Raw genomic sequence first — 12,837 nt, forward strand, 5'->3', positions numbered from 1 at the left:
AGGGTGCTTTAATGCATGATGGGACTTGGGATTGATTTGTTGACCATCCAGATACCAAACATCAATAGCTACTACTGGAAGCAGTTACAATTTTTGGGATGTGGGTGCCCAAATTTTTGCATCATTCAGAAGCGTTACTCAATGAAAACATAATCCATACATACACCATGTCTAATCACATATGCTCACTGAATACAAATGCTTATTGAGTCAATCTGGCATTTTGAAAAACATTTGCAGTTTTGCACAGCGAAATGGGTCAGCAGTTTGAACATTAAATATTACACATTTAGCCACTGTTTCTGTTTCTGCTGGAGTGTTTGGCTGTGAGTTGGCTCTGAGCACCCTCTGTAATGGCAGAAACATTTCACTGGGCTGTTTTTTAAAAACACAGCCAGTGACAGCTAAAGAGTGCTTAAGAACTCAGAGAGCGATGGTTGGTTGTCCTAACTGCGTCTTCGGATGGACGTTAAGTTGAAGTTAAGATAAAGTTAAACTTTATGCTAATACTTTGTGCCAGTTTTTGCCATTTCGAAGACTACTTAAGACTTCTGTCAATTTTGTTTTGTGTACAAAACAGTTTCTAAAAAGCAAAACAGATGGTATTCTGTATTTGTGCAGGGCGAGGCCTACACATGGCTGCAGCCTCAGGCACCTGTCTACCCATGTCTTATGTCGTTTGTTTTTGTTTTTTTGTTCTCCTTGGGCAGGCTGTGTTGAAATGTATTTGGTTGTGCCGGGACATTGGCTCAATGCTAAATAAAGAATCATGAATCCTGAAAAATGAAACTGACATGCATAAATGTCCATGAAAAGCTTTTTTTTTAACCTATAAGAGTTTTTTCATTGTTGCACTGGCTGTTTGTTTGATCGTGATAAAAATGGAGGAAAAAATGTTTAACAGAATTGTACTGACACGATTTCAACATTTTTGATTTGATTTAAATGAGCAGGATATAATTTGTAAGCTATAAATATTCAGTTGAGTAAATATAATTGTTGTTTCTCCGTGTTTATTAACCATTTCCTGAGCTACAAGGCTGCTGGAGTTTACTCCATATTTGAGGAATATACCCAAAAACCATATTTATTTTCTCATGCATGTCCAATTTTACTTGTATGGCAAACAAAAATACAAGGAAAAAACCTTTAGTTTTTCTTCGACTGGTATTATTGCATGCTGATGTTAAGTGTGACTAACACTGCAGAAGATGTATGTTGTAAGAGGAAGATTTACATCAATAAATGTTCTCAATAAAAAAGAAAAAAAAAGCCCAAACATCTTTGTCTTTCTTGCTTTAAAAACAAAACACTTCAGTTTCATTTCAGCAGAATGCTCTGACTGAACCACACCCACTTCCCAGGATCCATAAATATCAATTTCAATGTTTGACAAGAGCAGTGCAGGGTTGGCAGTGTCTTTGCTGCATACAATCCTGCATGGACGAAACAGCTCGAGTTTCTGCAGGGCTACCAAGAGCCAGGTGAGTCATTATTTAACCTATTTAGCTTTTTCTGTTACGTTGCCTTTTACAAATAATGATTCGTAAGAATATCATGTGCATTTTCAGTGTGGAGCAGCACTCATGTGAACATGACTCACTGGGCAAGTCTGGGTTGGCACAGCACACGCCCTTAAATAGAGCTGCATCCAAATGCCTATCTACATTTTTGGTTCCTTTCTCATTTGTTGTTTTCTTATACCCCTGATTATATGGAGAAGACTATGTTATTGTGTTATGCAGAATCTTTGATGTGAAAAACCTGACAGAAGAAGCTTAAAATCACTCTTTCCTTCTACAGAGAGCCCATTATGTCACTCGCGTCACTGCCGGAGAACTGTTTTCAGTGTTCAATCTGTTTGGACGTCTTCACCGACCCCGTCTCCACACCTTGTGGTCACAACTTCTGCAGGACCTGCCTGTACCGACACTGGGACGACCATGACTTATGTCAATGCCCAGTGTGCCATAAGCGGTTCCACCCGAGGCCGGAGTTCTCCACCAACGAAGTTATTGCGGAACTTTCCGTCCAAGTGAAGAAGAGAAGATTGGAGATGCACCGAGACATGGATGCTCCGTGGCAGGTGACGTGCGACGTGTGCACACAGTTCAAGTTCAAGGCCCTGAAGTCGTGCCTGGTGTGCTTGACGTCGTACTGCGAAGCCCACCTGGAGCCTCACCAGAGAGTCCCGTCCCTGATGAGACACACGCTGGTGGACCCGGTGGAGGATCTGGAAGAGAGGGTTTGTGCGAAGCATGCGAGGATCCTGGGCTTTTTCTGCAGGGATGAACAGGCCTGCGTCTGTCTGCTCTGCTGTGAGACGGAGCACAGAGACCACGAGACCGTTCCTGTGGAAGAGGAAGCAGCTCAGCAGAGAGTGAGACGTTTATCTTACTACTCTAGAACAATGCTTCACATCTCACAGACAATGCTTACTTACTTGGCTTACTTACTTATACCCAGTACTGGAGATGAGGGGGGATGAGGGGGGATGGCATCCCCCCCCGAAATAAAAACGGTCCAAATCATCCCCCCTGTAAAACTGCCATCCCCCCTTTCCATCCCTTATGTCATTTCATCAATGAATGTGGTTTTACTGCTATTTCAACATTTAGAGTCATCACCAGAAAAATAACACCAGAAAAATAACTTATTTTGACAATTTTCACCTGTTTCAAGATTTATCTTCTCATTACAAGCAAAAAAATCTTGTTCCACTGGCAGATTTTTCTACTTATTTTAAGGGAAAATCTACTTGAAACAGGTGAAAATTGTTGTTTTTTCCAGTGATGAGTCTTGTTTTAAGTGTACAGAGATTTTTTTACTAAAATGAGACATTTTAACTAGAAATAAGACAAATATTCTTGTTAAGATTTTGAGTTTTTGCAGTGATCTATTTGACTTATCCTGTGAAGGACAGACTCATATTGATAAGTTCAGAAAACAGTTTTTTATTGTTGTGTTTTGATGTATTTGATGTAAGCCCAGTGGATATTTAAAGCTTAGAGAAGGCTGCATTTAACTGCTGCTATGTCATTCCTGCAGTATTTCTGCAGGTGTTTTGGTCACTGCTATTATTTGTAATATATTATATTATTTGTAATCAGCACAAATTATCTGTTCCCATATGATAAAATCCACCATCCCCCCTGATTCTTTTTTACAACTCGAGCACTGCTTATACCATATGTAAATTTTTATATTTCAGGTAAATATAGAGTCCAAACAAGCAAAGATCAAACTAATGATCGATGACAGAATGGAAAAGATCAAGGAATTTACTAATTCTTCAGAAATGAGCAAAGTGAGTCTTCAAGCAGCTTTACAAATTAAAAATGTATCATTCTGATTTCAATTTTCACCATTAGACTTTTTGTCCTTAAAAAAGGTGAAAGCAGATAAAGAGATTGAAGACAGCGAGAAGCTCTTCAGCACTCTGACTGACAAACTACGAGAGATTCAAAGCAAAATGAGGTCAAACATTGAGGTGAAGCTCAAGAAATCCCAGGAGAGGGGGCACGCAATGATTCAAGCGCTGCAGGATGAAGTTGCAGAGCTGCAGAGGAAACACTCCCAGCTGGAGGAGCTTTCAGAGACTGAAGACCACCTTCAGCTTCTGCAGGTCAGTCCCCCTGCCCAGTCTCACAGCAGAACCGCAAACAGAAACGACTTCTCTAAATGCCTTCTCTCTTCTCTCCCTCCCTGACAGTTCTGTGTGACTAATGTAGTCTTCAAATATTAATAGATGGTTAAAACAGTTGGAAAATACATTAAATTAGGTTTTAAAATGTCTGTTGTTGAGTGTCTGACCTCTAATGGGGAAAAACGGAGCTGATTTCTTTAAAAACCCAAACCAAACTGCTTAGAAATCAAATCACAAAGTCCACACCTATAATACTAAATATTAAAGTATCATGTTTCATGATGCAGCCGAGCTTTCAGCAGAGTCATCATGTTAGCAGGAAAGTCAGTTTGGCATTGGTATAAGTGATTGATATATATATATATATATATATACATATATATATATATATATATATATATATATATATATATATATATATATATATATATATATATATATATATATATATATATATATATATATATATATATATATATATATATGCCTCTGGATATAAAATCCAATGACAACCAAAGTACAAGAATGACAGCTTGGTCCTTGTAGCACCCTATAATGTAATAATTTCCTGAAAATGTAATAACGCCTGAAAATGTAATAAAATTTTCACTTAACTCATTGGAAAATGTAATAAAATCCAATAATGTAATAACTTCACCAATAATGTAATAAAATATCCTGACTGATAATAACATTTTTACCGATAATGTAATACCTTATTACATTATTGGGAATTTATTACACTTTTTTACTTTTTTTTCCAAAACTGATAATGTAATACTTGACAAATAATGTAATATTATGTTCATTTTCAGTCCAGAGTTCTACATTTTGTTTTTTAAGCATCTAAGAATGTTATATACACTGGATTTGAGTACCATGTAATAAATTCCCAATAATGTAATAAGATATTACATTATCTGTAAAAATGTTATTACAATATCAGTCAGGATATTTTATTACATTATTGGTGAAGTTATTACATTATTGGGTTTTATTACATTTTCGATTGAGTTAAGTGCAAATTTTATTACATTTTCAGGCGTTATTACATTTTCAGGAAATTATTACATTATAGGGTTCTACAGTCCTTCATTTGTTGAGGTGTTTGTTGTTGTGTATAGTCTCTCTAAGATCTGCTGTACTGAGTCCTGAATTGAATCTAATTTCTTCTGTGAACGGTCGTTATTTAGTTATCAGATCCAGAGATGGAAGGATCGATTTGTCCAAACTTAAGTGCTCTGTTGGTTTATTCATATGTAACAGGAACAGCTGGCTTGTGCATCAAAAACCAAAAGATTTTTTTTCTTTTAACCCCGTTTTCCTCGTGTACAAGGGTTGTGTTTAAAAAATGCAACCACTCAGTATCATGCACGTGTGATTCCTCCCAGACATTACAGGCTGTCAACACCATGTCAGGCACCAAGGACTGGTCCAACATCAAGGTGTACCCGGACCTGTGCATGCAGACAGTGAGGAGAGCCATGTCTCATGTTATACACGCGTTTCAAAACGAGCTGAAAAGTCTGACACAAATAGGTAAGTTTTTGCAGATTTGTTTTAATCATAAATGTGACTCTTTTTCACGGCATCTCGTGTTTCACCTCCTATAGAACTGACCAGGATGACGCAATACAAAGGTGAGTTCACGAGCGTAGCTCATTTATGGCGCTTTTATACTAGTACCTACTCAGCGCGACTCACGACGCCTCATCTCGCCTCCACTCGCCTTGTCCTCGTTTGTTTCTAGACACCCAGATGAGAAGTGGGAGGGTTGGAGTGAAGCTGCTGTGACGTATTTGATTGTGTGATCTAAACGGAGAAGATACAGCACTAAAGACGTAGAACATGGAGGAGATGATATATGTGCTGCTGGGTCTGTGGTTTACGGAAGAGTATTAGGGCCACTTAAAAAAATAAAAAGAATTCTGAGATTAAAGTCAGAATTCTGACTTTTTTGTCAGAATTCTGACTTTTTTCTCAGAATTCTGATTTTAATCTCAGAATTCTGAGATTAAAGTCAGAATTCTGACTTTTTTCTCAGAATTCTGACTTTTTTCTCAGAATTCTGAGATTAAAGTCAGAATTCTGACTTTTTTTCTCAGAATTCTGACTTTTTTCTCAGAATTCTGACTTTTTTCTCAGAATTCTGACTTTTTTCTCAGAATTCTTATTATTTTTTTTTTAGTGGCCTAGAATTCTGACTTTTTTCTCAGAATTCTTTTTATTTTTTTTAAGTGGCCCTAATACTCTTCCGTAGTGGCTTGTGTTCGATATCAAGTTAAAAAATGAGAGTGAGAGAAGCTTCAAGCGGCAACGCTTTTTTTTTTTTTGTTTGTTTGTCTCGGCGCAGCTGAAAAGTCAGCTCGGAGCCGCGAGCGGCTATGAAGTGACAGAGCTCCAGGTAGATCTGGTCGTTCCTTATCGCCCGTCTAGATCCCTTTTTAATTCTCTCCTCAGCCACCAGGTTTATGAACATCTGCACCTCAGAGTTGGATCACCAAACAGACTTTTGCGCTGCCATTGCCTGTTGAATAAAATGAGGAAGCTGCGAGCCGCTCTTGTATGGAGGATTTTTTGTGCCAAAATTAAATAAATAAATACATCATTAATTAATTAAAATGGGAATGAAATATATCATTAATTAATTAAATGTCTCATTAATTAATTAAAATTAGAATGAAATATGTCATTAATTAATTAAAATACAATTTTAAATACATTTTAAGTAAAAATATATATTTATTATCTCAGCATTTAATTAATTAATGACACATTTAATTAATTATTTCGTGTTACGTGTGAATCATGAAATGTAAAACTGCATTTAATTAATTAATGACACATTTAATTAATGATTTCGTGTTGCTGAATCATGAAATGTAAATGTAAAACTGTCAGTTTCACTCGTCAAACTCAGTGGGCGGGGCTAACGCAAATCCAGCAGAGGAAGCAGAGGAACTTCCTCTGCTTTACATGCTACATGCTCGGGGTCAGCAGGTCCTGCTTCCACATACTCTGCAAGGTCGAAGATATGATATCGCTCACCAACTCTCTACAAAGTTCACGAAAATCCTCCGAACTCACAGCTGTCATGTTTAGAAAGTCTCCTCTTCTACCTCCAGTTTCAGACCAAAGCAGTGGATTCCACTGGATTTGCGTTAGCCCCTCCCACTGAGTTTGACGAGTGAAACTGACAGTTTACATTTACATTTCATGATTCAGCAACACGAAATCATTAATTAAATGTGTCATTAATTAATTAAATGCAGTTTTACATTTCATGATTCACACGTAACACGAAATCATTAATTAAATGTGTCATTAATTAATTAAATGCTGAAATAATAAATATATATTTTTACTTAAAATGAATTGTATTTTAATTAATTAATGACATATTTAATTCTAATTTTAATTAATTAATGACACATTTAATTAATTAATGATATATTTCATTCCCATTTTAATTAATGAATGATGTATTATTTATTTAATTTTGGCACAAAAAATCCTCCATACTCTTGCGCTGATTCCCGTTTCCTGATTCAAACGTCTGACGGCCCCGCCCCCCGACCAATCGGTGGCCTGTATTGTGATGATGTCAGATCCAGGGCCGACTCAGCACGCTTAGAACCTCGGCAGAATAGGTACAGAAAAAGTATCTACTCGGCACGCTAGTGTAAAAGCGCAAAACGGGGGCGTGGCGAGTCCAGTCGCGCTGAGTAGGTACTAGTGTAAAAGCGCCATTAGTTTTCAGTTATCCTTTCTGAAGATGATGGCTTCAACTAACCTCGCATCCTCTCCAGAATCCTTCAGCTTTGACGCGTCCACCGCTGGCGCCGGCCTTGTGATATCGGACTGTGGGACACATCTCAAGTACAAGAAAACAGCAAGTTCTCCCTCATCTTCCAATCACTCACAGAGGTTTTATTCCCCCATGATCTTTGGGAGCAAGGGTTTCACCTCTGGCCGACACTTCTGGACGGTCCAAGTGGGCTTGAGAAATGACTGGGACGTTGGTGTTGCCATGGAAACAGTTGACAGGACAGGAAAGGTCACTGTGACAAAAGCAAATGGATTCTTTGCCTTGGAGAAGATGGGAGCTGATTATGACGTAGAAAATTCACACCGCATAGTTATCCACTTGTGTCCCCGGCCAAGAAGAGTGGGGGTTTATTTAGACTACGAGGAAGGCAGGGTGTCATTCTACAATGTGGATGAGAAGATGCATATTTACTCATATCTGGGGGAGACTTTTACGGGGAAACTGTTCCCGTACTTTTATCTGTACAGCAGAGCAAAGAGATCCGAGGCTTTGGTCATCAACTCAGTTTGGTATCTCCTCTAACTCATTCAGTCTCTTAAACGAGATAAAGAAAAATAACTGAACATGAGCATTATTTATGAGCATCAACCCTTAAAACTAAAGCACCACTGTTCTGTGCACCCTTGGTAAAATGCTGTGGGAATAATAGACAACTCCTTATATGGAAGTCACAGGGCCGTGTGTTTATAGGGAGCAAGCTTCAGCTTTACAAACTGCAGTTTTCAAATCATTTTATGTTTTGTCTCTATTCAAAGTTATGATTAACTTTATATTGCTTTTGTTTTTTGTGAGTTGTGTGTTTTTTTTTTACTGGAAGTCACAATAATTGCACCAAACTCATAAAATAGACAGTTTTTCTCTTTTGTCCATAATCAGAGCTGAGTCAACTTTGACTTGTGATGTATTTTACTGACAATAGATAAGAAGTTAAATTGTTTTTTTCTCTCTCTCTTTACTTTTTATGTGTGAATTGTCTTGTTGCTGAACTGTCTATACCGGGGGTCGGCAACCCGCGGCTCTAGAGCCGCATGCGGCTCTTTAGCGCCGCCCTAGTGGCTCCTGGAGCTTTTTCAAAAATGTTTGACCTTTTTTTCCTTTTTTTTTCCTTTTTTTCTTTTTTTTCTCTTTTTTCTTTCCTTTTTTCTTCTCTTTTTTTTCTTTTTTCTTTTTTTTCTCTTTTTTTCTTCCCTTTTCCTTTTTTAATCTCGACATTTCGACTTTTTTCACAAAATTTTTACTATTTCTTCGACATTTTGACTTTTTTCTCGACATTTTGACTTTTTTCTCGAAATTGTACTTCAACATTAATCTCGACATTTTGACTTTTTTTCCTCGAAATTTAGACTTTTTTTTCAACATTTCGACTTGCATAATGAAAAATAAATCTACCCCCAATTATAACTAATATAGATACATGAAGCATGTGTTGCCTTCATTCTAAGGCTTATACAAGACTTTTAACTTTTTGCGGCTCCAGATATATTAGTTTTTTGTGTTTTTTGTCCAATACGGCTCTTTCAACATTTTGGGTTGCCGACCCCTGGTTTATACAAATAAACTTGCCTTGCCTTTTCCTTGCCTTGCCTGAAAAAAACAAATAAAAAATAGTCATCACATTACCGCGGTTGCTCTGAAATAAAATGATATAAGATAGTATATTGCAGTCTTATAGCCTCTGTACGTTTTAAGATCGTGTTAAAGAGAAGCCGCCTAAATGCTCTGACTTTTAAGAGTTAACGAAGCATGACACGCTGTCCTCCACTGAGGAGACCAACTCTACTAGAAGAGCACTCACAGAGTTTATCAATCAAAAAAATAAAGAAAAGAAAACCCAAACAATTAGGTCTCTTTATGGAATTAAACAAAACTGTTAACTTTAACGCTGTTGTATCGTAGCATTGATAAAATGGCACGCTAATGGTAACTCTTTACTGCAACACTGGCCCAGTCTGGATATTTAAGGTGCAGCAGTATTTCACATTTTAGAAATACACTAGTAATCCATCACCTTTTTTTTCCTCCTTTTTCCTTCTTTCATTCTTTTTTTTTATGATCCCATCAATAATTTATAAACACTTTTCTTTATCGGGGGTCATAGAGGGCTTGTCCCAGCCGTCTGTGGACAAAAGGGAAGCGATTTACCGGGGAGAGGTTGCCAGTCCAACACAGGGCCACACACAGGCAGACAACCACCCACCTACACACACACGTCTATGGTCAAATCAGATGATCTTTTTATTTTTGGACTGATGAAACTAGACAACCTGTGGGAGAACGTACACACTCTCCATGGCCAGAACTTGAACCAGGAACCCTCTACCTGTGAAGCATCAGTACCAAACACCGAGCAACCATGCTGCTAAAGAAATTGCTATTGTTTAGCTATAATTAGGGGTGTCAAATTAGCGTGTTAATTGCAATTAACTATTTACAGGCATATTTAGATTGTTATGTTTTTTAATCTGTTTTTTCTTAATCTTTAATTTCTCTTTTTATGTTTGCGAGTTGCCTTTATTATGAAATCTGTGTTTGTGCTTGAGTTGTGGAACTGACCTGGAAACAAGCATTGTGGCATAGAATCAGAATCAGAATCAGAATCAGAATCAGAAAGGGGGTTTATTGCCAAGTTTGTTAACAAACACAAGGAATTTGTTGTGGTGATTGGTGCAATACAATAAAAATAAAAATATAAAAAACAAACAAATATATATAGATAAAATAAGAGATAGAATAAAATAAAATGTATAAACAGAAATAAACAGAAATGTACAATATGAGGATTAAAAAGTGCCGGATATGAGTCTTTACAAAAAGTGACGTAGGATGACAGATGACAGATAAAATGTATGAACAGAAATGAACAATATAAACAGAAATGTACAATATGGGGTTTTTAAAGTGTCGGATGTGAGTCTGTACAAATGTTACGGGGTTGGAATATTTACGTTAATGTAAGAATGAGATGGGGGGGGCAGTCCCTTGGTAGACGGGGGAGAGGGTGGTCCGGGGCCTTGTTGACGAGGACAGCTGCAGACGGGAAAAAACAGTTTATGTCCGGGGTGGGAGGGATCTGCTGCAATCTTTCCTGCACACTTCACGGTCCTGGAGGCGTGCAGGTCCTGGAGAGATGGGAGGTTGCAGCCAATCACCTTCTCTGCCGAGCGGATGATACGCTGCAGCTGCTCCTGTCCTTTACAGTGGCAGCAGCGTACCAGATGGTGATGGAGGAGGTGAGGATGGACTCAATGATGGCCGTGTAAAACTGCACCATCATTGTCTTTGGCAGGTTGAATTTCTTCAGCTGCCGCAGGAAGTACATCCTCTGCTGTGCTTTTTTGGTGAGGGAGGTGATGTTCAGCTCCCACTTGAGGTCCTGGGTGATGATGGTCCCCAGGAAGCGGTAGGACTCCACAGAGTCTGCTGGGGAGTCACACAGGGTGAGGGGGGCCGGTGGGGCTGCGTTCCTCCGGTAGTCCACTATCATCTCCACTGTCTTTAGAGCGTTGAGCTCTAGGTTGTTCTGACGGCACCAGGTCACCAGCTGGTCCACCTCCCACCTGTAGGCGGACTCATCACCATCAGAGATGAGTCCAATGAGGGTGGTGTCGTCCGCAAACTTCAGGAGCTTGACGGACTGATGACTGGAGGTGCAGCTGTTGGTGTACAGGGAGAAGAGTAGAGGAGAGAGAACGCAGCCTTGAGGGGATCCGGTGCTGATGATCCGAGGGTCAGAGACAATTGTCAAATTGGTTTAATTCACCATACGAATTGTTACAGATTACTTTTGTAATACTGTATTTGACCCGGTCTTTGTATGTTTTGACCGTATAGAAACGCAAATACACCTAATGTGCCCGGTAAATCTAAAAAAATCAAGTTTAAGGATCAAAGACATTAGAGTCACTTATTTATCTATTTATTTTAAAGTCAGAAGTATACTGAGGCAGTGGCCTCATTCACAATATAGCCGAGCTGTTACAACAACAGAAAAACCAGTGTTTGAAAAAGGTAAAATAATAAAACCATTAAAATAAATAAGAGAATAATAAACAAAAAAAAATAACTACTATATAGATGAAAAGGGAAAAAAGTAGTTCCTACCAGCAACGTGTTTAGTTGCTGATAGTTTAATTACTTTCCACCGTATTCCTGTCAATGATCAAAAGTATCGATATTTTCATTTGGGAATCGATTTTGGGGCATACAGATCTGGTATCGGAAGTATCGATATTTCAGTATTGATCCATGAAAAGAAGAGAAGTGAGAATGGAGGAGCATGTGAAAGTTGTCGGTCCAGTGAATGGGGAATTTACATATTTAAAACGCCCCAACGGCACCTTTGATAAAGGTAGAGTGAAATGTCTTTGTAAAAAGACTTTGCTGACCAACGAAGCAGTTCAAGTTTAGCCACATAAACGCAAATGACCCGGCCGCGGGCGCAGCCACAGCTAACATTAGCAGCAACCATGTTGCCACAGCAACGCTCTTCCCCAAACTAGACTCGAGGAGAGAACCCCGCACGTCTGCGACAGAGAGGCTGGTGGATGTAAATGGCTAGGACTGCGTCTGTTCAAGTCTGTTAAAAACATATATAAATGACTTTATAAAGCCACTTTTTTTGTTGTTATATATCAATCTTTTGATCTGCCATAATAATGTACTGTAATGAGTTTAAAGGAAAACACCTCAAATTGAGGGCTTTTCTCAGCAATTTTTAGATTAAATTAAAAAAGAGATTAATTAAATTTATTAATTACAGATCTTAATTAATTAATCAACTACAGCTTTTTGATCGCTTGACAGCACTAAATATAATGCATAACATATAAACATTTTTATCTCATTAAATGTGGATAAGAGCCTGTACTTCTTCTGCTCACCCTGGTCTCGATTCAAAAACTCAACTCCAAAGCTTCACGTCAGCAAAGTGATGTCAGACGAACTTACTCCTGACCTTAAACTCTGCTCGTTTTCTAATGAGATTGATTGATGACTTTGATAATCTTTATGCTTAAATAATTTTTTAAGAACTTGGAAAAACTATTACCATACTGTATAGTATCAATTATATAGAAGTTATGTTATGATTTTCGTTTCATTTATTTATCATTAAGGACCTTTTCATGAGTCTTCTTTCTTTTTACTGTATCTTTCATGCTTACCTAAATAAACAATAAAGACTATACATTCCTACTTTTTGCCCTTATGTGGTAGTTATGAGGAAACTGATGCTCTGCTATGTTATCAGCTTTATCAGCCGTACATACGTGTTTATGAGCGGGAAATGACGGAGCAGGAGAGGCACCTCGTCTTCCCCGCAGCGCTGGGCGTGTCCACACCTGAAAACAACACCAAACGTTCA

The 12,837-nt window shown here is 38.2% G+C and overlaps 1 protein-coding gene across 1 annotated transcript; it reads left to right on the top strand.

Annotated features, from left to right (window-relative positions):
- The first annotated feature begins 1,719 nt into the window (after positions 1-1,719).
- Positions 1,720-8,187, top strand: LOC133420549 (E3 ubiquitin-protein ligase TRIM41-like). The gene is made up of 6 exons (XM_061710243.1): positions 1,720-2,380; positions 3,212-3,307; positions 3,392-3,625; positions 5,038-5,185; positions 5,260-5,286; positions 7,456-8,187. Exons 1-6 carry the CDS (start codon positions 1,814-1,816, stop codon positions 7,995-7,997), a joined length of 1,614 nt encoding a protein of 537 aa, XP_061566227.1. The 5' UTR covers positions 1,720-1,813; the 3' UTR covers positions 7,998-8,187.
- The last annotated feature ends 4,650 nt before the right edge of the window (positions 8,188-12,837 follow it).

The sequence above is a fragment of the Cololabis saira genome, chromosome 20 (genome assembly GCF_033807715.1).
Source record: "Cololabis saira isolate AMF1-May2022 chromosome 20, fColSai1.1, whole genome shotgun sequence".
NCBI lineage: Eukaryota > Metazoa > Chordata > Actinopteri > Beloniformes > Belonidae > Cololabis > Cololabis saira.